The sequence below is a fragment of the Mustela putorius genome, unplaced genomic scaffold (assembly GCF_011764305.1).
Source record: "Mustela putorius furo isolate JIRA1106 unplaced genomic scaffold, ASM1176430v1.1 tig00003983_pilon_pilon_pilon, whole genome shotgun sequence".
NCBI classification, from domain to species: domain Eukaryota; kingdom Metazoa; phylum Chordata; class Mammalia; order Carnivora; family Mustelidae; genus Mustela; species Mustela putorius.
In genome coordinates, this window is record NW_025422123.1 from 8862080 (window position 1) to 8888979 (window position 26900).

A 26900-nucleotide genomic window follows, 5' to 3' on the forward strand; every position below is an offset into this window, starting at 1 on the left:
GAGAATCTCCCTGACTGATGGGGGGCCGGGGGCATGCTGGGCTGGGGGAAGCACCCGAGCAAATGTCCAGGGGCTTTGAAGGACCAGGTGCCACCAGGGGTGATGGGCAGGAGGTCTGGCAAGAGCACAGGTGATGGGAACCCCGTCCTTAATGTCCTTGCCTTCAGGGCTGGCAGTACAGAGCAAAAGATGCTTTGAGGAGGAGAGCTACACAAGTTGGCCATTGATATGGAAAGATTCATTTGGTGTGAGTGTGAAGCCCAAGCTGAGAGGTCCGAGATGGGCCCTGGGGAGGGCTTGGTGGGAAGCCGGAGGAACCCTGCAGGAGGATGGAAGCCTGGTGGGAGTAGTGGCAGAGGAGGGCTGGATGAGAACCATATGGAGGACACTGACAGCCGTACATGAGGGAGAGGGGTGAGGGGTCACCTTGGCTTCTGGCCTCTGAGCTGGCAGAGGCCTCTGAGAAGCAGGCTGGGGTCTGCACAAGCCAGGGACATGTCAGGGGACCCTGAAGGCCACTCTCCCTTAGCTGGAGCTGTCTGGCTCCATGGCCAGCAGAGCTGTCAGCCAGAACCAGGCTGGCTCTAGAAGCTTCTGACTGGTGGCACCTTGCCCCTCATCCCACCCTTGGCCATAGCAGTGGAAGCCCCAGTGTCTGATGCCTCAGCTCTCCCCTTCTTTCCTCCCTCCCCCCCAGAACTCAAAGAAACCCTCCTTACCCAGCCAGGAGCCGAAGACACCATCGGGCAAAAAGGTGAAGTCTCCATGCCCTCCCCTGTCCCGGTCATGGAAGCAGGACCGCGAGCAGACGCTGGCGGCGGCTTACGTGCCAGTGGTGGTAGACCCAAGGGGGCAGAACCTGGACAAGCTCAGGTTCAACTTCTACACCTCCCAGTACTCCAATTCCCTGAACCCCTTCTACACCTTGCAGAAGCCTACCTGTGGCTACCTGTACCGAAGGGACACTGACCACACCCGCAAGCTCTTTGACGTGCCTCCTGCCAACCTGGCCTTGTGGCGCTCCTAGGCCCCCACCAGGCAGCAGCCCCCGCCTGCACCTTTTCCTCCGCAATCCTGGGTCCCAGGCAGGGGGGGATGGGCTGCCTGTTCCAGGAGGAGTGGACTGAGCCTGGACTAGGAAAGCTGTGCCATGCTGAGTGTCAAGGATGACAAAGGGAGGTCCCTGTTCTTGGCAGCAATTAAAGTTGGTCCTTCCTTTCCCCAGCATCTGAATGAGTGGCTGCTGGTGGGTAAACCGAAGCCATAAGGTTGTTGTACAACAGGTCAAGTCCAGAGGTGCCTGAAGACTTGGAAGGACTTGATTCACAGCCTCCTCTCCTCAAGAGTGGCCTCCACACCCCTCCAGAGCCTGAGTCCTGGTGAAAGCTGAGGCTGGCCACACCCTCCCCATAGTCGAAGCTTGGCAACCGCTCCAGAGTCAACAAAGAGAAAAGTCAGCTGACTGTGAGCCACCGGAAAATGGGGAAGCCATGCAGGGCGAAACCCAGTCTCTGGGGAGGCCTCCTCTGCAGTCTGAGTCTTAGACCAAATCAGCCCTTCTGCAGTTCGTTGCTGGGCGGATGGATTTCCCATCTTGTTTCCCCTCTGGTCCAGAAGAGCTGACCCTGAGGTTAGTCGGGCTCACAGGCCATGCTTCCTGAGAAAGAGCGATGAAGGCAGAAGGCGCTTGACCCCGTGCAGTCCTGAGGGCGTCCCTGGCCGCTCTGGGACCCAGCGGTATTCTGGAATCAGATCAGACGGGCCTGAGGGGGCGGACGGCGGGCCTCTCCTCCCGAGTCCACAGCTGGTGACTCTGTGTTGGTGACTGCTAAGACCAGCAAACACCTGAAAATTAGGGTCTCTCTTTTCCAGAGAGCCAGTTGTAAAGTGTCGGCCAGCACGTCACTGGGTGGGCCCAGCAGACTTCATCCTAGAGGTCACCGCTCATTCCGGGGAGGGGGGGGCGGGCAGGGGTCGCGGGTACTGGTGTACCCAGGAGAGCATCCTTCTGCAGTGGAAGAGAGAGGGGCCGGTGTGGGATGGAGGAACAGGATTCTGGAGACCCAGACACGCCGCCAAGGCATTGGCCAGGACTCCCTGGATGCCTTTCTCTTTTCAGAGAAAGGATGCCCTTTCTCTGAAAAGAAGAGGGTGGGAAGGGAAGAAGGAGCCCCCCCCCCCAAAGGTCCCTCACAGGACAGAGTCCAGGTTTTTCTGTTTGTTGGCAGTAGGCTCTCTCTCAAAAGCCAGAGGCTTTCCTTCAGTGCCTGGCGATCCTTGGCTGGAAGCGGGCCCTTTGGCCTCTGGACCGGGTCGCTCCTGCCCGATTGTCAGTGTCGGAGTTGCCGGCCTGAGAAGGAGCTGGGGGTCTCTTCGTGTGCGAATTCTCCCTTAACTCCCAGTTTCTAGAGCGACCTTTCGCTCTTCTCCAGCCTCTTGGTCCAGAGCCCCAGAATAAGCGACAGCCGGGGGTGGAGGAAGGAGGGCCAGAGATGTCCGTCCTGCTGCCTTGCAGAGCTGTCTGGGGAACTTTCCACCTGGCCACCTTTTCCTGCCCCTGCCTGTCCTAACCCCAGCTTCCAGGGCACCTTCTGCACCCACGCCTGAGCCCGCAGGCTTCTGAGGCAGACACAGGCACTACGTCCGGACCATCCACCTGCCCTCTCGAAGTGTTTGAGTTTTGACTTTCTGCCCTGAGACAGTTACCCCTTGTCCATCTGCCTTCTGTTGTCCAGAATTTTACTAGAACCTCTCTCCTGCTGTTTTCATTCTCTTTGTCTCTGTGGGTTGGTAGGTTTAAAGCCATTATTGCCTTTTTTGTTGGAATAGAGATACATTCAAGTGTTCAGCCTAGGTGTAAAGAAAAGTCAAACATCCACTCCATCATCCAACAGACCCTTGCTGAACACCTGAAGGCTGGGTCCTTAGGCTGCAGAAATGTCTGAGAACCGTCTCTGCACCCCCAAAACCTAAGAACCGGGTGGGCTGAAGTGGGGATGGGGGTGGGGGCCCAGCATTTTCCCTTCCCCAAGGGACTAATGCCCTTGCCTCTCCCCTGGAGAATGGTCTCCCCCTTGAGGTTCACCTTGGTAGAGCAGCCTTCCAAGGGACTTTTTTAAAGAAGCTGACCCAGGTCCCACGTGGGTGTGGGCGGGATCAGTCCAGAAGGCAAAGACCCAGTGCTTAGGGCTCTGATCTGTTTCTGTGGGGGTGGAGAGTGGCGGCCAGGCAGCCTTGGAGGGGGATGTTTAGGCCTGGGACGGCTGCCCCCCGATCTCTTCCCAGCCCGGTTTCTGCCTCCGCACACCTGTGCCAAGCGCTCCTTCTCCCTGGAACGGCTCAGCCAAGTGGGTCTTCTCACTCGGCTCTTGGCATCTGTCCCAGGAGGGATTCCTGAAGTCATGAAGCAGCCTGGGGAAGCCCCCAGGCCTCTGTCTGACGTGCCCACCACAGTGGGTGTGCACTTGGCCCCTCCATACCTCTCTGTGCGTTCACCTCTTCCTGGAGGCTTTGGTGTGGACCCCAGCCCTCCTGACCTGGCATCCGTGTCTGGGCGAAGAATGGAGAGCGGGACTGAGGGAAGCCACAGAAAGGGGAGAAGCTGGGCTCTGGGCTGGGGAAGTCGGCGGATGTCATTCCCACCCGGGGTCTGAGAGAAAGGATGGGGGCCCCACATCCAAACATCCTGACCCCTGTCACTAGAATTGTCCCTGCAGACGGGCCATGGAGAAGCTGCTGGAGTCAGGGTGGAGGGCTCCTCTACATCCACCCCCACCCCCTCAACCGCCGGGCCTTTCTCAGAGATTTAAAGGCTTGGGCTAAGAGCGTGATGGTGAGGGGAAAATTCTGGTGCCACCACTTGAAATTTCTGTGAACCTCAATGATTTTTCTGTCCCCAGTTCCTCTTGGGTCACGTGGAAATAATCCCACCCTACAGGGCCATTGTAAGCCTCTTCCTTGAGCTTAGCTCGGTGCTCTGAACACAGGAGACACTGGATGGAGGCTCCGTCCTGCTCCAGCCTTCTTGAATTCTTCCTTTAATCAAGCACACATGCATTCACTCACATTTTACTGTGCTCAGGTCCCTGTCGGTCAGGTGTTACCCTCAGAAAGATAACTTTCTGAGTTTCTGAGTCAGTGTTTAAGGAATGGAGTGTTTGCAGAGAAGGGGGCATCGCTGAGGGACAGTGACACGCCCAGAGAGTGGCCACAGAGGGCAGCCCATCTTGCTTCCAAACCTGAGTGGTAAAGGGAGGTGGCTTTACCAGAGGAGCCCAGGGAGAATGTTCCTAGGAGCTGTGGTTGAAACCAAACCACCTCTCTCCTACTACCAGCTGGTGTCCTTCCAGGGCTTCCCAGGCATGAACCGCCGGGAGCCAGAGGGCAGGGGAGCCCGAGTGAGTGAGTCTGCAGGGGTCAGCCTCCGGGAGCTCAGAGCACACAGAAAGCTGTAGAATGAATGGGGAGGGGGCCAACAGGACAACCAGCAACACGACCATGTGGAATTCAGGTACTAGGTCCGGAGCAGGAGCAAGAGATGAAGAGCACAGTGGCCTCTGCCCCAAGTTCCTGAGGACAGGCTGACAATACACAGCTGCTTATAATCCAAGAAATAAATGAACATTATAAATGTTATAGAAGCGTGGACATTGTCATAGATGTGAAAGTGACCCCCGTGACTTCCATCTCCTGCTCTTTCTGTCTTGCCACAGTCCTCCTGCTTTGGCGGGGGGGAGACCCATGACTCGCAGCTCACCCACGGAACGTGCCAAAGGTAATGGGATGGCATCGCCTTGGGTAGGTACCCTATGTAAGCTTCCTCTGTAGTGGATTGGAGAGTGTCCTTGCTGCTTTATGAAATAAGGAGCCACATTGGGGAGTCCATGGAACAAGGAACTTTGGACAGCTTCTAGAAATCGCAGGCAGCCTCTAGGACCTGAGAGTGGCCTCCAGACAATATCTAGCATGAAGCCAGAGCCCTCAGTCTGAGAGCCAGGAAATGAATTCTCCCAAGCACATGAATGAGGGGGAAGTGGATTCTTCCCCAGTCAAGCCTCCAGACTCAGACACAGCCCAGATGACACCTTGATCCCTGCCTTTCAAGACGTGGGACAGAGGACCCAGGGAAACTATGCCCCGACTCCTGGCCCCCAGCAACTGTGGGATAATGTGTAGAGTTAGCAGCCACTGACTTTGTGGTAATGTTAAAGCTGCGTAGAAAGCTAACATAACACATAAGCAAACAGTAGGCTGAGGCGAGAAAAACGAATTCTGTGGAGATTCACAGAGGAGGGTGTGTGTGTGCTCACACAGGAAGGGTGGGGAGACGATGGGAATAGGGAGCGGTGGAAAGATGATTGTCCCCTCACCCCTGCGCCCTTCACCCCAAATCCCGAAGCTGAGAGGACTCCAAGAACAAGGATGCCAGCCTGGGCCCACGGAGTTCACTAAACCCGGCCTAGGGTGCCCTGTGTTCATCACTTTGGGCAGAGGAGAGGCAAAGCAGTCCTATTCAGTTTCTTTTTCTAAAACAGCTCTCCTCTCTTCTTATGAGTAATATGAGTTCGTTATAAACCACTTAAAAATATGGATAATTTTTATTTATTTTTTTAAAAATAGTTTATTTGACAGAGAGAGGCACAGGGAGAGAGGGAACACAAGCAGGGGCAGAGAGCGAGGAAGAAGCAGGTTCCCCGCTGGGCAGGGAGCCTGATACAGGGCTCAGTCCCAGGACCCTGGGATCATGACCTAAGCCGAAGGTAGACACTTAACGACTGAGCCACCCAGATGCCCCAGGTAATTTTTAAAAAGCAAAGATTAAAATTTCACTGGTGATGTCATGACCCAGGTTTGAGCCTTGTTAACGAGTTGGCTGCTTCCTTCTAGTTCCAGATATCATGAACATGACAGTGTTGTGTGACAGGGGCAACCCTCATCCTGGACAGGCACTATGCTTGGCCTAGGACATTTCTGGGATGAGTAGTAGCAGCTTACCATGCACCTGTGTGCTGGCACACACACACACACACACACACACACACACACCCCTCAGGCCACTAGGCACACACTGTTCCCCATCCCCATGCCCTGGGAGGAGATAGTATCAAGTGTGGATCAAATGGAAGGCTAAATTCAAGCCTCTGGGGATGAGTCTCTGGGAATGTAAGAGTGTGGCCAGAAGAGGACCAGTGAGTGTGTGTGTGTGTATATACAAGGCCGTGTGTACTTATACAGTATTACGTTGGAGGAGGCTCCCCCTGACTGCTCAGAACTCATCTTGGAAGCCCACAGACTCTGCATCACTCAGGTGTTCTTGTATATTAACTATCCCTGATGTGACCGGAAGCCCTTAATTGTGCTGCCCAAGTGCAGTGCACAGCCTGGATAACTGTACATAACTGTCCTGTCAGGAGCCCACAGTTGGCCCAGCTGTGGAAAAGGAACCAGCTCTATCTCACATGTACCTCAGTTCCATGTCTGAGGGCAGGAACCAAAAACATTGAGAACCCACTCAAAGCAGGAGAGGAGAATGGAGGTAATGGGATGAGAACAGCCACTGGCTCACCACCCACTCCGCCCTGGTAAGAAGGGATAAGGAGATTGCAAAATGGGTAAGAACATCCTCTCACCTGTCAGCTCAAGGCCGTAATCCTGGGCCTCTGCTTCCCTAAGCTCTTTTCTATTTTCACTCCTCTTTTCTACCCCATTGGCTGCGAGGGTTTAGTGGGGACTTAAGGCCGGTTCTCAGGCATCTTCTGGATTTGGTCGTGGGACTGCACAGCCCCCCATTACCTTTGTCCCTCTGCTCACCTCCTCCCGACATTTTCCTGCACTGTCTGATTCATCAAACCCTCTTTGCTGAGCTCGGGAGGCCTCCGGCCTCTGATCGAGGAGGGCCCAGGGTTAGAGAACCCAGCCGCCCTGTTGCAGGGGCTGCGGGGAATAAGATCTAGCCACCTGGGGCACAGGCCCCCCGCAGGCCTGGGAGATGGGCAATGTGATGGATGGGAAGTCCGTGGAGGAGCTGAGCAGCACCGAGTGCCACCAATGGTACAAGAAGTTCATGACTGAGTGCCCCTCCGGCCAGCTCACCCTCTACGAGTTCCGCCAGTTCTTCGGTCTCAAGAACCTGAGCCCGTCGGCCAGCCAGTATGTGGAGCAGATGTTTGAGACCTTTGACTTCAACAAAGTGAGCGGAGGCCTGGGTGGGGGACGCTGGAGGCCCGGCCAGTGCGGGGCTCGGGTAGGGGGTGCAGGGGCCGGAACATGGCGTCTGCTGGAGGAGGGGGCAGGCCTGTTGGTGTATATGGGGTCCCTTTAGGGGGTCAACGGATCTCACGTTCATTGAGCACCTACTGTGAGTCAGGCACTGGTGGTTCAAAAAGGAACCAGACCCTGTCTGCACCCTCACCTTCCAGGCAAGAACAGAGAGGTCCACAGGTTAGGGTGTCAGGAGACCCAATCTAATGACTTCCTCTGCCTCGTCCACACACGCGTGTCTCGGTTTACTCCAGAACGGGTGTGAACACCTACAACACAGTGGTCGAGCACTTATTAAGTGCTCAGGTCATACCTGGCGCTTTTGCCCAGGCCCTTAGAGGGTCCAAAAGGAAGGGGAGTGGAGAGGAGAGAGCAGGGTGATAAGCCTCTGGCCCCTGCTGGCTGGCACAGGCAGGCCCATGTTACATGAGCCATCCCTGATGCTCTGGGGACAGGCCAGGCTGCCTGGCCACTGGGATGTCCAGGCTACGCCCGTCTCCAAAGTGCCCAGTGACCTCAGCTTACCTTCTCTTGAGTGGGTCTGAAGGTCTGCACGGTGGTCAAATGGTATTGTCCCTGAGTCATCAGCGGGACATGGGATGAGGACTTCCTGTCAGCTGGGGGGGTGGGCACCCAGGGGGACTGGGCACAGTGAGTTAGGGCGCTTGGTTTTCATCAGCTGGATGACCATGCACCCAGCCCCTCTCCCACAGCACCCTTAGCTCAGTACCTGCATCTTTCCCGGATGTTGAGAGCATGAGTTAAGATGCTTGTTAGTTTCCAGAGCAAATCTTTCATTGGTTTGGAGCAATTCAGTCAAGATGCCGTGGTAGAAGGACCCCTGGTCTCCCTGCCCCGTTGGGCCCCACCCAGGGTGTGCTGAAACTCTCCCACGTGTCCTCTTCAAGCTGGGGACACGCTGCCCAGAGCTTTCTCGGCCCCCCACCGCCCAGAGGGTTCAAACACCACTGTGGGCAGGGCTTCTAAGGACAGCTAGGGCTCAGAGGCTATTTAAAACTCACTAATATTTAAGGTCAAGGGGCCAAAGCAGATTATGGGTGTTGAGTCCCAAGCTCAAGGGCAGCATCCTGGAGCCCACGGGCTTTCCTAGAAGGGTTGCTGGGAACAGAGTGTTGCAGCCCATGGCATGAGCCCAGAAGGGATGGGCTCAGCTTGCTGGGCCCCCCGAGTGCTCCCCACAAGGAGGAGTAATTCCTGAACAGGAGAGAGGAAAGTAATGGTTGAGCCTCAACGCCTTACACTCAAATACACAGGAGTATCTCAGCTTCTCACCTGCTAAAGAAACCCTTGGGATCAAGACATATCTCCAGGAGGACCCCCTAAAATCACAAGGATGACACCAGGGAGGGACAACCCTCCAACTCTGTATTGGCAAGCATCGCCCCCTCTGTCCCAGACCTGACTTTCTTGATTACACCATGCACACCTTCACTTTAGGGCCTTTCTGATGCCTGGGACCCTCTTCCTCCAAAATTCTGCTTGGCTCACACCCCACCCCACCCCTTACAAGTCTCTGCCTAGAAGTCTCCTTCCCGCTGACACCTGCCCCAATTTCCTGGTTGAAACCCTGTTTAACTGGGGCTAGCCGCTACCCTTGCATTTCCTGTCCCACCACCCCCAGCACGTCTAATCTTCTAAGACGTGCTGAATAACACTTAGCCACTATGTTTGCTGTCTGTCTCCCTCACTGGAATGTGAACTCCAGGAGGACAGAGATTTTTGTCTGTCTGGTTCAGTGCTGCATCCCTAGCACTTAGAACGATGCCTGGACGTGGGTAGGGGCTTAACGAGTATTTGTTATCTGAGAAACCATGAGTTCTTTGGGCAATTCTGTGTTTTCTAATACACATGAATTTAAACACATAATTATTACAATGAAGAGTATCTCTGTAACATTTAAAGGACCTCACATACACCAACGGTGTAAATCTCACTTTGGGCACTATTGCCTTCTATCTATTGTCACGTGTGCAAAGCTAGGGGCCCAGCAGGTCAGCGGAGAGATGGGACAATGGAGCGGGAAGTTCAATGGGTCTGTGCAAACGATGGCCTGTAGGCCTATTTTTGTAAGTGAAGCTTCAGTAGAACACACCACACCCACTTGTTTACACATCACCCAGACTGAAATACTTGTGATCTGGTCGTTTACAGAAAAGGTTGGCCAGCCCGCCCCTGAGTTGACAGGCAGCGAGATCCTGTGGACTGTGCTGGAAGGGCAAGGTTGAGGGAAGCAGAAGCTTGAGTGGGGAGTGTGCCTCGGTGGGGATAAGCGCCTTCAAAGGCGCTTGCTTCAAAGTTTTGCCTGGGCTTGGCCGTGCCCAGCACTCACACAGGTACACACAAATCAATGTAAATCTTCACCCCTGCCTCTGAGGCCCAGTGGGGTTTAGGCCACCCAGCTTCTAGCCAAGGCTTGCTCATTCACTGGTTGTGAGGTCTAATTCCTCCTCACAACAGCTTTCCTCCGAAAATGGGGACCAAACTCCCACCTCCCAGGGGTGGTCATGAGATTAAAGGAGGAAAGCAAATAAAACACTGAGCGAGAGGCACTAGAAAGAAGTTAGTGTCATTGTGGTATCATTATGGAATCTCACCCAAACCGAGGTCTTGAAAAGCAGGCCCTGTCATTCCCAGTGTCCAGCTGCGGAACCGAGACTTGTCCAAGGCTGCACTCTCCTAAGACATCAATTAGCTCTTTCTGGCACAAGAGCCCATAATTTTCCATTGCTCCTTTTTTGCCATTTAAAAAAAAAAAACAAACTATGAAAGTAATTTTTAAAATTATTCACTGTAATTATGTGAAAGCTCATTATAAACATTTCCTACAGTAGAGAGAGATGAAAAATGAAAAACCAAAGTGTCCTTGTCCCATGACCTCTTACCCAGGGGAGACCTCCTTGGCCGTTTTTCTTGCTTCTCTGAGCATTGTGGCAAGGGAGGCCTTACTCTGTTCTGAGGACAGCCCCGGGCATGGATCGGGCAAGGATGGAATGAGCTAAGGCTTATGTGAAAGCCTGTGAATACAGGGAAGCACCACACGAATGTTCACTATGACCTCAGCACCCACTGTGGGGCTCGGGCTCATCGAGACCTCACCTGAGGCCTGGGGCGGGGGGCACAGAGCCAGACCTCAGAGGCCATCCTGCCCAGCCTCTGCCAAATCTTTAATGACAGTGCTCCAGCCTCTGCTTGCATGCTTTCAGTGACGGGGAGCTCATTACTACACCAGGCTGGCCCATTTGCCAGCGGCAAATCTGCCTGTTAGAGGTCTTCCTTCCGACCCCAAACGTGCCTCTGGGTAACTTCCCAGTTCCAGAGCCGGGGTTGTGAGTAAGTGAAGGAACAGGGGCTGAACTCCAAGTTCACATGCTGAGCCTGTGCTCCTTAGGAGGGCTCAGCCTTTCTGTAAAGCACAGACTTCCCTCTCCCAGCCTCACTCAGGGGCGAGATGGGCAGAGGCAGGCCTATGTTCCCCACTTCCCTGACGCCCCCCCGCCCCGGTGGGACTGGCAGGGTCAGACAGTGGGTCAGCCTATGAAATTTGGGGGGCCCTGGAGAAATAGCCCCCAGGCATGTCTTGTGCCACCTTCTGGCATGGTCAACCCCTCTCAGACTCAAGAGGGCATCACCTTTCCCAGGAAGCCTCCTTGAGCCTCTCCTCTGGTCTCTGTCCTGGCAGAGCTGGGTGATCTTGTTCTGGGATTCCATAATGTCCCGTCCAGATGTGCTGTCACTATATTTCATCACACTGGCATACTGACCTCTCTCTCTCTCTAAGATTTTTAATTCATTTATTTGACAAAGAGAGAACGCAAGTAGGCAGAGCTGCAGGCAGAGGGAGGGGGAGAAGCAGGCTCCTCGCTGAGCAGAGAGCCAGATGCGGGACCTGATCCCACAATGCTGGGATCATGACTCAAGCTGAAGGTGGGGATTTTATCGACTGAGCCACCCTGGTGCCCTAATGATCTCTTTATAGAAACAATTCTAGTACGTGTAGTAAGGGTTGCCATTTCCTCAGTGTTTATTGTACATCAGGCAGTGTTGAGTGCTTTAGACATATAAATTCACCCACTCCCACCGCAGTCCCACAGAGGTAGGTACTATTAGAATTATGGATGAGGAAATGGAGGGCCAGAGACACTGAGTGCTTGCCCCAGATCCCATAGCTTTGAGAGGGTGAAGGCAAGATTCAAACCTGCATCCCAGTACTGCACTCCCATCAGGACCGGGGTCATATCTTACTGAGTTTTGAAGCCTCTATCACTGAGCATAGTAGGTGCTCAGTGAAGTTTGAAGAATAAAGGGAAGAATAAGACAGGTGCTCCGTCCTCCCTATCTACTACTTGCCCTCTCCCCAGCTCCAAAGACCCCAACTTTCCCTGGCAGTTTGTTCCTCTTCCTTCACCAACACATCTTGCAACTGGAAGGGCTCCAGTTGGAGAATCACAGGGGAGCAGCCAGTGACCGCTGGCACCAAAGTGCCAGTACAGAGAGAACACCACCATTTACAACCCGGGAGACGGGTGGTTTACCAAAGCTGCTGGCAGCCTCTGGGGCAGGCTTGGTGGGCTGCCTGGAGGCGGGGACAGAAGTGGCAGGACTGAAGCAGGAAGGGCACGGGGATCCACGTGGGCTTGGCCTTCCTGGGGCCTCTGGAGATCGGGCTCAAGGGGCTGTGCCTCCCGCCCAGGACGGCTACATTGACTTCATGGAGTACGTGGCTGCGCTCAGCCTGGTCCTCAAGGGGAAAGTGGAACAGAAGCTGCGCTGGTACTTCAAGCTCTACGACGTCGATGGCAACGGATGCATTGACCACGATGAGCTGCTCACCATCATCCGGGTAACTCTAGGTGCAGAGGGCCAGGCCGGGGCAGAGGCAGCAGCAGGGCCCACCGGAGCGGACAGGCAGCCTGAGGGCCGGCAGGCATGATGGGTCTTCAGCAGGAAGAACTGCAGTCTCAGAAGGGGGCAGGGTTGGGACTGAGCGTCTGGCGCAGGGCTGGGGATGGGGGGAGGAGTGTGGGTGGGATGGGTAGCATGACCCGGCCTCAGGCAGTCCAGCCTCTGGGCCTCCATTTTTCCATCTGCACGGAGACAAGCTCTTAAACCCCAGTGCTGCCTCTAGAGCCCAGTCTGTTGCTCTGACACCACTGAGGCTGAGCTAGGATGGGTCCTCTCACTTCTCCCCAGGCCATCCGAGCCATTAACCCCTGCAGCGACTCCACCATGAGTGCCGAAGAGTTCACCAATACAGTGTTCTCCAAGATTGATGTCAACGGGGATGGTGAGGAATCTGGGATGGGGACCGCTGTGGGAAGTGGGGGGGCGTGGGAGAGGGGCGGGGCCTCTGCTGGCCACATCCTCCATCTGCCCCTGCCCCAGGCACAAGAGTAGGATTTTAGGGACCATTGGACCAGACCTTGGCTCTGGCTCCTTTAGCCGCCCCCCCCTCACAGCCTCGCTTCCCCTCCTCACAGCCTCGCTTCCCCTCTCATTGGCTCTGCCCCCCTCCATGCTACCGGGAAGCGGGGAGCACCCTCCCCCTGACTCCCTTTCTCTGTACGCCAGGGGAACTGTCCCTGGAGGAGTTCATCGAGGGCGTCCAGAAGGACCAGATGCTCCTGGACACGTTGACACGGAGCCTGGACCTCACCCGCATCGTGCGCAGGCTCCAGAACCGCGAGGAGGAGGAGGGTGGGGAGGGGGCAGGCGGTGGGGAGACTGAGGCAGCCGGCTGAGCCCACTGCTGGGCTGATTCTGTACTGGGGAGGGGTCGTGTGTTGGTGCCTAAGGTCGTCACTGTAATACTAGATGTGGTTTGCTGAACTCAAAGGCTCAGCTCCCCTCTTTGGGGTGTGGGATGGGTGGGCCAGAAGGGCAGGGGTGGGAGTCTGAAAGGGTGGTTCCTGAACCCTGTGCATGACTCAGCTGGTGGTGACTGCCCCTCCTGGGTGACCCTCAGGGACTTCCCCAGCTTTTCCCCAGTGAGATGCTCCAGTCCCCCTATTTCGGAGCTGGGCTTTCAGGGACCCTGATGGAATCCTACAGATCGGATGCTGCAATCACACACCCGACCTGCACCCCAGCACCGGAGCCTACTTGTATGGTGTGTTGATTTATTCCTCCCTTCTGCAAGCGTTTATCATACACCTCCTTTGTAGGAACACTAGATGTTGGACACATCAAGAAGAGAATCCCTAAGGAACTAACAGGCTAAGCATTAGTATAATAAAATATGGGAAGAGAAGCTAGGATACTACAGAAAGTCCTCATTTATCCAGAGGAACTCTGTCTTTGTTCAGAAGTGATAGCACAGCACCCTGACTTCCCGCGCTGGCCCTGCAGTGGCCTGCAGGGCCCTGGGGTTTCCCACAGTTCTGTGTCTCACTGCCTGTGGCAAGTGTCCTGACCACCCCCCGCCCCGGGTCTAACTTAAATCCCTCTTGCTGCAGTGATACTTGACACCAGTTGGGAAGTGGGGCAGGCAGTTAGTTACAGGTGGGCCCCATTCCCGTTTTTTGCATGCCCCAGCTTTGGGAATACCTCTCCAAGAACCTGGGGAGAGACACAGGCTGGAGCAGCTGGGCTTATTTTTGCAAAGATGCTCCTTCTGGGCTTTGAGACTTTGCTTCTGTTGGGTGTGGGGGAAGGACAAGGAGTGAATAAAAATCCAAGGGTAGGAGAGAGAAAACAAGGGGCAAGAGGAATGAAGCTCCAGCTTGCTGAGAGGCACCCTCTCGCCATGGGGAGGGGGTTGGGGAAGAGAGGGTCCTACTAGTAATCACTGGGACCACCTCAGGCTGTTAAGTCAGCCAACACCTGAGCACAGACCTGGCAGGAAGGTGGAGATCAATGCCCTGGGCAGCCTGGAAGAAAAGGGAGCTGACATTTCCACGTCTTCTCTTGGTGGCTGCCTCTTGGGAAATCCTGAAGGTGGGAGGTGGGAGGTTATTTGAACAGAATTAGGACATTTCCCCAATGTCAGGCCCACACCACCTTCCTGATGTTTGGGCTGATCTGTGTCCACCTTGATTACTATTCTTTTTTTTTTTTTAAGATTAAAAAAAAAATTATTTGACAGAGAGTCAGAGATCATAAGTAGGCAGAGAGGCAGGCAGAGAGAGAGAGGAAGGGAAGCAGCCTCCCTGCTGAGCAGAGAGCCTGATGCGGGGCTCGATCCCAGAACCCTGAGATCATGACCTGAGCCGAAGGCAGAGGCTTTAACCCTCTGAGCTACCCAGGACCCCCTACTATTTTTTTTTTAAGGTTTTATTTACTTATTTCACAGACAGAGATCACAAGTCAGAGATCACAAGTAGGCAGAGAGGCAGGCAGAGGGCGGGGGAAGCAGGCTCCTTGCCCAGCAAGGATCATGACCTGAGTGGAAGGCAGAGGCTTAACAACTGAGCCACCCAGGCGCCCCTAAAGGAAACTTTATATGAATATCATGCCTAAGAAACTGCAGTTCAGTAGGTGAGTTTTATTTTTCATCCATCAACATAAAAACACATCTCTTCAAAGATGTTCCTGTTCTGAGTTCCTCACTGCTCCCCCACCCCCCGCCCCCGCCCAGTTCAACCAGAACAACTCCCTTTAAATCTAGTTTGTACACTGAGGCTACACATAGAGTTGTATGACAAAATAACTTCACATCTAAAAAAATAAAAAATAAAAAAACCGCCTGGTTTGTCCAACTTGCTCAGTGCACAGAGATGATAATTGAGGTTAGGGAGAGAGAAATGGCCATCTTGGGTCAATGGGAGAGGCAGGTGTGGGATGAGGGGCAGGGAGGGGGAGAGGAGGTTTGTGTGGGTGTGTGGCTGGAGGAGCCACACCGGGGCAGAGCTGAAACAGCTCCTTTGAGCACAGCCCATCCCTCTGAGGACAGAGGGCCTGGAGACCAGCGCCTTACTGGCTGAAATTTTCCCTTGCGGACACCCCTGGTGAAGACAAGTTGGAAGGGGGAGGCGAGAGACCTCCCCACGAACTCCTTAGGATCCAGGACTCAGGCCCAAGTCCTATTTTTTCTTCAGATGCGACACTTTCCAGCCCCCGGCTTCCCACTGTGGGGGCAGTCTAGGGGACCCCCATCCCTCAGTATTCCCCTGCTTCCAGGTAGGAACCAGGTAGGAAATTGTGGACGCCCCACAACCACCCAGCCGAAGCACACTTTCCCCAGAAGCAGCTGAAAGGAGAGAGGAAGCCGGTTCTCCTCGCCTCCCGGGTAAATCCTGCCCTCGGACTGTGTCCTCTCACTTTAGGCCAAGAGCCCCTAGCCACCCGCCTCGGCCCAGTCCCTTTCATAGGGGGGCGCCAGATAAGAGTGGGCACAAGCAGGCTGAGCCAGGGACCCTCTGGCTCTTCGGGAAACCTGGTGAGCCTGGAGTCCTGGAGGGGCCTGTGGACACATACTGGGCTCCCAGGACGCCCGACTCCTCAGAACATGGCACTTTTCCGCCTCTGCTGAGAGATCCAGCCACTGGGGTTCACGTCCATCTGCAGCATCTTCATCACCCACTTGTCCCGACGGGCACCTTCCATGAACTCATTCAGAGACAGCTGGCCTGAGGGAGGGGTAGGAGAGATGGTGGTGCGGGAGGGTGAGGAAATGGGGCTGGGGGCAAGAGGAGAGAGGCCTCCACTCGCAGGGGGCAGCCTCTCAGACAAGCTACACCTCTTACACAAATGAGCCCGCAGTCTGGGGCCCACCAGGCCGGTTAATTCTCCCTTCTCCCAGAGTCTCCTGGAAGCTTCCAGGATTCCTTAAAGGGACTGGCTTTGCAAATGAATTTGTGTTTACTTTGGCCCCTTCAAAATGCTCCTGAGGGCTCTTCTGGGTGTGTTCCCAGTCAGCCGGAGGTGTCAAGCCACAGGGCAGAGGGCCTCAGTAGCCTGAATGGGGGCCTACCCCATGCCTTTCTCTCAAACACCTCCCCTCATTGATTCCTCGGAATTACTATTCTCCCCATCTTCCAGATGAGGAAGCTGAGTCCAGGCCGAGTGGGGAAATGGCTTGCCTGACTCCTGAGCTCCTACTCTTTCACAGCGCTCTGCCCAGCTTCCATCAGCGGCTCTGGTGGGAGCGTCCATCCCTCTTTCCAACCTCACGAGCCAGTGACATCCCTGTTACGTCATGTCCTCCTCTCTGCCCACAGCTCACAGATGAGGAAACCGTGGCTGGGAGGTGGAGGGCCTGGGGGTGCTGTGGAGTGGGCCGCCCCCCACCTCTGCCCCCCATTACCGTCTCCATTCTCATCCAACAAGAGGAAGATTCTGTCCACCACCTCCTCGGGGGTGAGCATCTGTCCCTGCCGCTCACACTCCATCTCCACCCTGCAGGCTTTCTTCAGCTTGTAGATCGCCTGTGGGAGAAAACCAGGCTGTGGGCCCCCCCACCCATACCACCCTGAGACCTTGCGTGCTCCCTCCCTCTTGCTGCCAGGACCCCAGGCCCTCAGCCCTGCATCCCCAGCACTGTCCACCCTCCGCTGCCAGCGGGTGCATCTTAGGCCCACAGGACCCAGACCCTAATAAAAACTGACCCAGCCTAGAGCCTAGTTCCAACTGCGTGTCAGGCCTCACAGGCTCCCTCAGCCTGATGCCAGTGGCTTTTCCCCTGTGAGCATCTGAGTGAACCCAAAACCCTTCGGTGAGGGAGGTACCCTGCTCTGTGGTGGTCTCAACTCCACTTGACACACAGGGAGAGCCCGAGAGGAGAAGAGCATGGAGTGTACTTATGGGCGTGTGTGTAACATAGGATGATGGGAGATACGGGGGTTTGGACTGGAGGGAAAAACAGGTTTCTCCTTTGCCCTGTGTTCCCTCCCTGTGAGGCACCATTGGTGAAGGGAAGTGGTGAAGACACAGAGACATGTGAGGGTTTTCCTCAGTTCCCTGACAGGGCGCTCTGCCTATAGAGGCCTGTCTTGTCCGCCCCAGGGTCTCACAGCCCAGCGTGGCACCTGGGACACGGTGGGCCCCACAGACAGGGTCTGGGAACCCCGGAGCTACAGCCAGCCCCAGCACCTCCTGGGAGAGATGAACTTGGGCAAACCACAGAACTACCCGGAGGGGACCCCTTTGTCTCTGACCTGGGTGGACAAGCCCTACTCGGGAGTACAGTTCTGGGGAGGAACAGGCTGATCGGGTCCAGTGTCAGTCCGAGTTATACTAGGGACGGTTTCCTCCTTGCTCATTCTTGCTGTCAGTGTGGTTCATAGTGCAAAGAACCAGCTTTTGGTTTTGTTGACTTTTCTTCTCTATGTGTTTGTTTCCTATTTCATTCATTTCTGCTCTTTAGTATTTCCCTTCTTCTACTCTCTGGGTTTAATTTACTCTTCTTTTTTCTCAATTCTTCTTTTCTTTCTTTCTTTCTTTTTTTTTTAAGATTTTATTTATTCATTTATCAGTGAGAGAGAGAATGAGCAGGAGGAGGGATAGAGGGAGAGGCAGACTCCCCACTGAGCAGGGAGCTGGTTGTCGGCCAGGGATCATGACCTGAGCCCAAGGCAAACTCTTAACTAACTGAGCCACCCGTGAGCCCCTGTTTCTTTTTTCATTTCCTGAGATGACTTCTAAGATCATTGATCTCCAGCCTCTCATTTTCTGGCATATACATTTTGGGCTAAAAAGCCTCTGCCAGCCTAGTGTTGGCAACATTTCCCAGTTTTGTTGTTACGTGTGCATTATCATCCCGTTCAAAACACTTGGTGTGCCTAGGTGTGATAGAATTTCTCTGATTTCTGGACTATCTGGGAGTGTGTTGCCTTATTTCCAAACAGATGGGGAATTTTTAGGTATCTTTTTGTAATTGATTTCTAGCCTAACTCTGAGATGGGAAAGCACCCTCTGATGGATTCCAGTGCCACTCCCCACCCCCAGCTGCAGGGGCCCCTCTCACCTCCACAATGTCGAGCAGCTCCTGGCGGTCGATGCGGCCGTTGCAGTCCTTGTCGTAGATCTTGAAGGTCCACTTGAGTTTGTGCTCCAGGGTGCCCCTCAGCACAAGGTTCAGGGCTGCCACATACTCCAGGAAGTCGATGGTGTTGTCCTGCGGTGGGAGTGGGAACGCGAGCTGTGAGGCCCATCCCGCCTCCCCCCAAGCGCAGTGGTGGCCCGATTCTGGCTGGTCCATCCCCACACACTCGGGGCTTGGCCTCCAGCCATCCTCCTGGCCTCTAAGGCTTCGCTCATGGGTGTTCTCCAGCCCAGCATCCTTGCCCGATCGGGCATCTCCCCACACTACCACTCCACCAGGCCAGCTCAAGGGTTGCCTCCTCTAGGAAGCCTTCCTTCTCCGACCACTTCAGCACAGTGGTCTCTCTCACTCCCTCTTCTAGCATCCAGGGGCCTTCTACTCAGTTCCGCGCAGTTCGGGTCTCCCTCTGGGGCCTCACTCAGCCGTTGCGTGTGTGTGTCTCATTTTCTAGCTGTGTCATATGCTCCTGGAGAAACAAGGGGCTTCCATGGCCTTTGTCTCTCCTTTGTGCTTTGCACAGCGCCACTTCTGTGCAGTCAGGTCTTATGAATATGTATGAATCTACAAATACATGACTGACTTAATTTCAATTTGGGTCTAAGGCAGTTCTGGAAGATTAGAAAGCCACGCTCACACTAAAAATGTCCTTTGTCCTTTCATTCACTCTGAGCCCGAGGGAAGGCAGACAGGCCTTGGCTCCAGCTCTGTTGTGGTCTAGGCTCAGATGGGCATTACCCTTCCTGCAGGACAGGCCTCCTCCACCCCCACCCAGGAAGGGGCAAGGAGAGTCAGGACTCAGGGACTAACCACCCAGAAGGAAGGGGGGCACGCGGTCTGCCTCTGGGGTCACTGCCCAGGTCACCGAAACTCCTATCAAGAATGTGGTGACAGGGGCGCCTGGGTGGCTCAGTGGTTAAGCCGCTGCCTTCGGCTCGGGTCATGATCCCAGGGTCCTGGGATCGAGCCCCGCATCGGGCTCTCTGCTCAGCAGGGAGCCTGCTTCCTCCTCTCTCTCTCTGCCTGCCTCTCTGCCTACTTATGATCTCTGTCTGTCAAATAAATAAATAAAATCTTTAAAAAAAAAAAAAAGAATGTGGTGACAATGATTCCAAAAGCAGCAAACGAGGCAGGGAGCACTTGCTTCTTGTTCTTCTAGGCCGATTGAGTTGGAGGTGAGAGGCTGCTGCTGGTGGTGTCTGCAGGGGGCTGGTCAGGCTGAGTTTTACAGGGTGCTCCCACTTTCAGGAGCTCCTGCTTCTGAGGGCGGAGACCTCAGCTCTCCAAAGCCAGAACCCAAGTCATCACTCTCCCGGAAGTGGCTGTCAGGCACAGGGCTTTGGAAATGACATCGCTGGCCCAGAGCACCCCTGTCCCCCTGGGCCCTGCCGCTTGGGAGCCCTACCCCCAGATCAAGGGGCGCTTCGGCAAGCAAGGTGTGAGCCACAGAACACGACAGAATACGAGGCAACTAGAAAAGAGCCTACTGACAAACCAAGAAGGAAGCAAAACAAGCCCGCCTCAACACCCCAGGTGTCTTACTCAACACCTTTTGTGGGATGATTTCTGGTCCCCCTACCTCCCACCGTGTATTTCTCTAATTGAGGTCAGACTGGAGCTATGGTTTTATCTCCTGGGTTTTTGTTTTAAAATGCCCCATGTCTTTAAAATTATTTGAAATCATTTTATCTTTTTGAGGGGTACTCTGCAGTCCCTCTTGCTGAACACGGGTTTAATATTTTGCATTATGCAACGAACATCTTTGTGTATAGGTAGGCTTTCTTAGATAGTTGGTAACTTTTTTAAGGTGCATTCTTAGCAATGATTGTTTTGGTCTCATTTTTCACTAGTCTTTAATGCACCTTGTGTGTAAGTCTGCCATTTGAGGTTTTGTCATATGTGTAGACAGGTGTAACTCAACCCGAGGACATTGTCTTGTGTTACTAGTCACATCCTTCTTCCAACTGTAACCCTCAGCGGCCGCTGAGCTGGTCCCCAGCACTACAGTGTCTCCACTTGGAGAATGGTATACACATGGGGTCACAGTGTGTAGCTTCAAGACTGGCCGCTTTCACTCAGCACAATGCCCTTGGGCTGCTCACTCAGCCCAAGCTGCTGAGCGCATCAACGCTTCCTTCTCTGCTGTTGCTGAGCACGAACCGCCCCTCGCTGTTCTCCTCACTCACCGAAGGTTATCTGGCTTGTTTCCATACACCCTCCCCAAGCTTTGTTGAGATATAATTGCAGATACAGCCTTTTAGAGAATGTTGTGTGAGTTTAAGGTGTACAATGCGATGACTGGTGAGTTGTTCTTTCAAAGGCTATTTTCATTAGTAATTGTGTATTAAGCTTACTGAACATCAATCTTATATTTCTTTTTTAATAAGAGTAGAAAAAAATGTATGTAAAATGGCAGGTAGGAACCATCTACGTCACATACGTTTTCCCCCTTGGGTTTGTTATACCCACTTTATGGATGAGGAAGCTGAGGCTCAGAGGTTAAATAAGTTGCCCAAGGAAAACCCACCTAGGAAGCGGCAGAGCCTTTCAAGCTACAGATCTTCTCTAGTTCAAGTTGAAGAACTTTCCTTCTCCTCTCTAGAGTCTAATAGTCTCTTAGAGTCCAATAGACTCTAAGGCCTATTATGGTCTGAAAAATGAGCCTCATATCTAGCACCACAGAGAGAAAAACAAACCAGCAAAAAACGACTGACAAATCCTTACTCTCCAACCTATAGATTCTCCCACATTCTTTGTCTAGAACATTCTGTTCTCACAGCATCCTAAACTCAGCATGCTATGGTTTCCACAATGAGCCCTTGCGTCCTATGAGGCACACCATAGTGCGGTCCTTCCTGTGGGGTGACCTCACCTGTAATGTTTCTTCAGCCCCAGGACAAGTCCTGGGAAGCTCCCAGAGAGGACTAATCTCATCCTGTGTGCCCGGCCCTCGTCAGCTTCAATTACCCACAGAGGCAACGGGAAGATGATGGGAATAAATGCTTCTGTCGACTCAAGAGCAGGAGCAGAAGTGACAGGCGTGTGATCTGCTCTGTGGGATTAGCTGCCCCATTTCTCCCTGATTTGGCCATATTTGCGCACCAGCCCTGACCCTACTTCAGGTTACATAAGGATCCCGAATGACATTTGATTTCACCACCCTTTTCTTCCATCCCAGTGCATCACAGGGCAACCACTGGAGAGAAGAGTGTTACAGGGAGAGGCAGAGACAGGCGCTCCGACCTCATTGCCTCCTCCAGGCCCCCATTTCTATCCCCCCTGGAACTGACGTGTGAGCTAGATCTATGACTTCTCGATCTTACTTGCCTCAGAGAGTTCAGACCAATTGCCCAGAAATGAGACTCACTAATGTAAGAACAGTGCCAACACGGGGAGTGGAGATGGGTGTGGGTTTGGAGACAGAAACTAAGTGGGAAAAGAAAAGAAGGAGGGGCTCCATCTCTGACAGAGGAACTTAACAAATGTCTAGGAAAGCTCTTCCTTAGTAGTAGAATTCCAACTGATAAAGAAGGGATGGTAGAATTAGAAAATTATCGATGGGGGCACCTGGGTGGCTCAGTTGGCTAAAATGTCTGCCTTTGGCTCGGGTCCTGATCCCAGGGTCCTGGGATTGAGCATCACATAGGGGCTCCCTGCTGGGCGGGAAGTCTGCTTCTTCTACCTGCCGCTCCCCCTGCTTGTGCCCTCTCTCTGTCAAATAAATAAACAAAATCTTAAAAAAAAAAAAAAAAGAAAGAAAGAAAGAAAATTATGGGTGGATGCCAAATTTAGGAGATAAAAATCTGGGGGAGCCACGGGATATTCACATAGTTTCAAAGTATCTTCCTGTAAAATGCTTGTTAATTACAGAGGAAAAATGGTAACTTTACAGTGGAGGAAACTGGCAGACACCATGTAACCAAATGATGGAAGTTAACCACTCAGCAATGGGACAGACCAACATCATAGGCCCCTGACATATGAGAAGGACGTGATATCACCTCTGGGGCACCTGTGCCAGAAACAGAAAACCTGAAACTAATCACAAAGCTACACTGAACAAACCCAAAGTGTGAGACCTTCTACAAAATTAATTGGCCTGCAATCTTCAAAAATGTCAGGGTCAAATAAAACAAAGAAAAGCTGAGATTAAAGATTCTGAATTAGAGGCTAAAAAGACTGGACGAGGGGCGCCTGGGTGGCTCAGTGGGTTAAGCCGCTGCCTTCGGCTCAGGTCATGATCTCAGGGTCCTGGGATCGAGTCCTGTATCGGGCTCTCTGCTCAGCAGGGAGCCTGCTTCCCTCTCTCTCTCTCTCTGCCTGCCTCTCCGTCTACTTGTGATCTCTCTCTGTCAAATAAATAAATAAAATCTTTAAAAAAAAAAAAAAAAGACTGGACGAGTGAACACAATGTGTGATCAAACCAAAAAAAGAAAGAAAGAAAGGAAAGCAAACAAGGAAGCTATAAAGAACACATCACATGTCAATTTGACAAAACTTGAATATGGATTAAGTCATGGAATTGGGTCAATGTGGAATTTCCTGATTTTAAAAAAAGATTTATTTATTTATTTGAGAGAATGAGATAGAGAGCATGAGCAGTGGGGGAGGGAGAGAGAAACTGAAGCAGACTGCACACACAGCACAGAGCCTGACGCAGGCCTCCATCTCACCACCCTGAGATCATGACCTGAGCAGAGACCAAGAGTTGCACGCTTAACTGAATGCACCACCCAAGTGCCCTTGAATTTCCTAAGTTTGATCTTTGTATTAGGTAATTTAAGGGAACATCCTTGTTCTTAGGAAAAACACACTGAAATACTTAGTGGTAAAAGGGCATGATGTCTTCAACTTTCTCTAAAAGAGAACGACACACACACACACACACACAAAGCAAATGAGGCAAAATGTAAACAACTGGGTAAACTGTGCCTGGGAGTCACTTACACTGTTCTTCCAACTTGGTACAAATTAGAAATCCTATCAAAATAAAAGTTATAGGGACGCCTGGGTGGCTCAGTCGGTTAAGCATCTGCCTTCTACTCAGGTCATAATCTGGGGGTCCTGGGATCGAGCCCCACATGAGACACCCTGCTCAGTGGAAGTCTGCTTCTGCCTCTCCCTCTTCCTCTCCTCCTGTTTGTGCTCTTTCTCTGTCTCAGATAAATCAATAAAATCTTTTAAAAAAGTTATAGGGGCGCCTGGGTGGCTCAGTGGGTTAAAGCCTCTGCCTTCAGCTCAGGTCATGATCCCAGGGTCCTGGGATCGAATCCCACGTCAGGCTCTCTGCTCAGCAGGGAGCCTGCTTCCTCCTCTCTCTGCCTGCCTCTCTGCCTACTTGTAACTCCTGTCTGTCAAATAAATAAAATCTTTAAAAAAAAAATAAAAAGTTATAATGATAGGAAAAAAGCAATCGATGCCTATCATGCGCTAATTTGTAAGAAGAGATGAGGTAGCTATAAGGGGTACAGCCATATTACGCCCATGAAACTTGACAATCCCTTTTCAATCTTGAGCTGTTGTTGAACTGAATTTTTAGGTGGAGATGGGGAATAGTGATATATTTATGATAGTAAGTCTTGTCACGTATGAGCTGTTTAGTTAAAAATCATTTTCTCTTTCTCAAAACAAAACAAAACAACACAAAACAACAAAACCAAAAACAAACTGCCTTCTGAGCAGGCACATTGATGGGGAGTCAGGACCCTTCAGTCTATAATCTTGGCCAAACCGTTTCACTTCCTTTTGTCCTAGTTGTGTTGTCATTTAATTTGGATGATGAAGAGGGCTGCGATGGGCTTGGACGGGGGAGCTTGGAGAAGTGTGAAACTCTGTCTGTGAGGGAGTTCATAGGGTTCATCTCTAAGGAGGTTTCTGTTGCCCTGAGGATGCTCACTGCACCCTCCCTTGCCCCTGACAGGTGCTGACTGGTCCCGGGGCCAAGGTCAGCCCTGAAGGGCATTCCCAGCGACTCAGCCTAGAGAGTGAAGCTCTCCATGCATGGAAAAGCAGGGTATAGAGGCTTTCTCCAGATTGGTTATCTAGACCCAATAGCCGCCCCTCAATTTGGGGGATGGAAATAGTACTTGAGGCAAGTCTAACGATCTGAAGGATCACGGAGGCAATGGATGGATGAGCTTCAATAATGAAGGGGTTTCTGTTTCTAAGTTCAATCTCCAGGGGCACACTTAGAGCATCTTCTCAGCTGTAGGTACCACTGGGGGGCTTACAGAAATCCTGTGGTTGGATAATTTCATGGACTCTTCCCTGACTTGGAGACTTGTAAAGGACTTTTGCATCATCCGTCTAGTCGCCCCATCAGCCCAGGAGGTCCCTCCAGCACGCTGGGCGGGAAGACCTGACTGGTCTCAACTCCAATGACCCCAATGAGGGGGAGCGCACCGTCTATACCAAGCTAGCTCAGCCCTTTGGAACAGCTCTTGAGCTCCTTAACTTTAGAGTGACAGGGGCTCCGGTGAGTGTGAAAAACCAAGCCCTTAGGCTGTACAGCCTTGGTCAAAAACACTCAGATTGCAGACTGACGTTTGTGCCTTTCTGCCCAGCTTGCCTTCAGCTCTCAGCAGGAGGAGAGAGGGAGTCAGGAAGAGTAGAGAGGCCGAGGGAGAGAAGGTGAGACAGAGAGGAGGGAAGGAAAGATGGGAAGTGAGAAGAGTGTGGGGGAGAGAGAGACAGAACAGGTGAACAGGGATTGGAGAGAAGAGCGGGACGCCTGGGGACGGGGCGCTCCCTCCCACAGGGGTGCTCCTTCCGCTCAAAGGGACATGAGCCAGGCAGGCTGGCCGCCAACCTCCCTTCAGTGCCTCCTTACCCCATTCTTGTCGAAGGCTCGGAACATGCCCTCTACAAACTCGGTGGCCTCCTCGTTGCCTGTGACCTTGAAGAAGCACTTAAACTCATGCATGAAGAGAGAGCCGCTGGGGCACTCCACCACGAACTTCTTGTACCACTCCTGAAGCTGGGCCACGTCCATCTCACCGGCCGCCTCCGCCTCCTCCCAGCTGAACTGCTGCCCCATCTTGGCCTGGGGGGATGTCAGGGAGCCAGGCTCTGTGCTGCCTCCTGGGCTGCTGCTGATCAATGCCTTAGGAGAGGGTCCTCTTCCTGCCTCTCCTCTGCTCAGCCAGCCTCTTCCTCATCTCCTGGCGACTGAACACGATGGGCGGTATAGGGCAGGTGGCAGGGGGGTGGGACCAGGCCTGCTCAGCACCCTAAGATCATTAGAAGATTCCTCTGGAAGGTCTGACCTCCAGTCAGCTAAGCTCCCCCAGCCTCACCCCTCCTTTCTGTCTTGTCAATCATGTAACTCAGCCAGATTCTGAAGGGGGAAGACGGGCAGGAAACCGACACCCCCCCCCCCACACACACGCTCCCTGTTCCTTTAGTTGGGCACCACGCTGCTCCAGAGAGGCCCAACTTGGAGACACAGGGGACTCTGAAGGCCAGAGAGGGAGCAAGACCAACTCCTAGCCCACAAGACAGAACCTGCTGGCGACCTGGGGCTCACTCTTCCCCACAGTCCAGTGAGAAGCAGCAGAATCTGTGACGTGAAGGTCCCCAAGCTCGGTCCCAGCAAGCCACACCCTTGAGTCTAGGAAATTTTCCATTTCCTAATTTAAAGGACAAATGATTCCCTCTAACACCCTTCACCCAAAACCTAGAGAAAGGGTTTCTCCTACTTTCTTTCCCAAGTGTGAGTACAGGAGAAGAATCTGGGAGATGGCTTAAAATATCTCTAAGTCTCTTCTTGTTTTTATATTAAATGTCCTGCAAATTTGTTTTCAAATCAATTATATATTTGTGCTTATTTTAAAGTAATAGTAAAATGACACCTTGAAGAAACCAGAAGATTTGATGCACTTTTCCAGGTTGTAGGAGCAGTCGTTCGTTCCCATGAATCTCATCATCTTAGGGGTAACACTGCTGTCTACCGCTGGCTATTCCTGAATTGTTCTCTACACCTCCAGGCCTCACCCCCTCTCTCACATAACCCCCGCCTCTGTACATCCCTAATCTCTTGATGTTCTCCTAAGTCCTTGCCCTTCCTGAAGTAGGAGCTCCACTTCCTGTCATCCTTTAGGGCACTCAGGGATTTTTCATCTCACCCATGTCCCTTGGGGTCAGGAGAGTAGGGCTAGTCGCCTCCCTACTTGTTGCCTCCAACTCTTCTCTTTTTTGCCTCAAAACTGCTAGTCCCTTTGAAGCCATGTCCGACTCAACCCACTTGCCATCACTCACTGGTGTCTCCCCTGGACACAGAAGTCACAAGCTGCTTTGAGACAAACCTCAAACCTTCCGCTCACTCCCATGTCCATCTGAGGACCTTGTTACAAACTTCATTGCAGACAGGACTAGATGCATCACAGGAACACTTCATCTTCCCAGGAGAGTTCTCTGCACCTGTGCCCACGCTCTCGCCTCCTTCCTGGTCCGTGGAGGTGGTGTCCCTTTCCTTCTTCTCCACCTGTTGGCTCCTCTGCTAGGTCTCACCTCTCTCCAGCTACCCAAGCACTTCACTCCGCAAATAATTCCCTTTCTCTGCTGCATCCTCAGCTTATCCTTCTCTAATGGATCATTCCTGTCTGCAAACTGCCTGAATATCACCTTTTAAAAAACAGAACCAAAC

The 26900-nt window shown here is 52.9% G+C and overlaps 3 protein-coding genes across 6 annotated transcripts in view; 2 read left to right on the top strand and 1 right to left on the bottom strand.

Moving 5' to 3' along the window:
- GUCA1ANB (GUCA1A neighbor) overlaps positions 1–3882 on the top strand; it is a 20174-nt gene extending 16292 nt beyond the window's left edge. For 3 of the 4 annotated variants that reach the window (XM_045071025.1, XM_045071024.1, XM_045071026.1), the window contains exon 2: positions 698–3882. In XM_045071025.1, the coding sequence (XP_044926960.1) occupies positions 698–1027 (330 nt within the window). In that variant the 3' untranslated portion in view covers positions 1028–3882. The remainder of the gene's footprint in view (positions 1–697) is intronic. The other variant, XM_045071023.1, reaches the window with a different exon arrangement.
- On the top strand, positions 1559–14413 carry GUCA1A (guanylate cyclase activator 1A). Its single transcript, XM_004739910.3, has 6 exons — positions 1559–1630; positions 4713–4774; positions 6411–7189; positions 11972–12121; positions 12472–12565; positions 12850–14413. The coding sequence occupies exons 3-6, from the start codon at positions 6989–6991 to the stop codon at positions 13017–13019; spliced, it is 615 nt and encodes a 204-aa protein (XP_004739967.1). The 5' UTR covers positions 1559–1630; positions 4713–4774; positions 6411–6988; the 3' UTR covers positions 13020–14413.
- A 1046-nt stretch (positions 14414–15459) lies between these two features.
- GUCA1B (guanylate cyclase activator 1B) lies at positions 15460–25292 on the bottom strand. The gene is made up of 4 exons (XM_004739909.2): positions 25086–25292; positions 18182–18331; positions 16523–16643; positions 15460–15845 (listed from the first exon to the last, which is right to left on the bottom strand). Exons 1-4 carry the CDS (start codon positions 25290–25292, stop codon positions 15718–15720), a joined length of 606 nt encoding a protein of 201 aa, XP_004739966.1. The 3' UTR covers positions 15460–15717.
- Positions 25293–26900: the final 1608 nt, after the last annotated feature.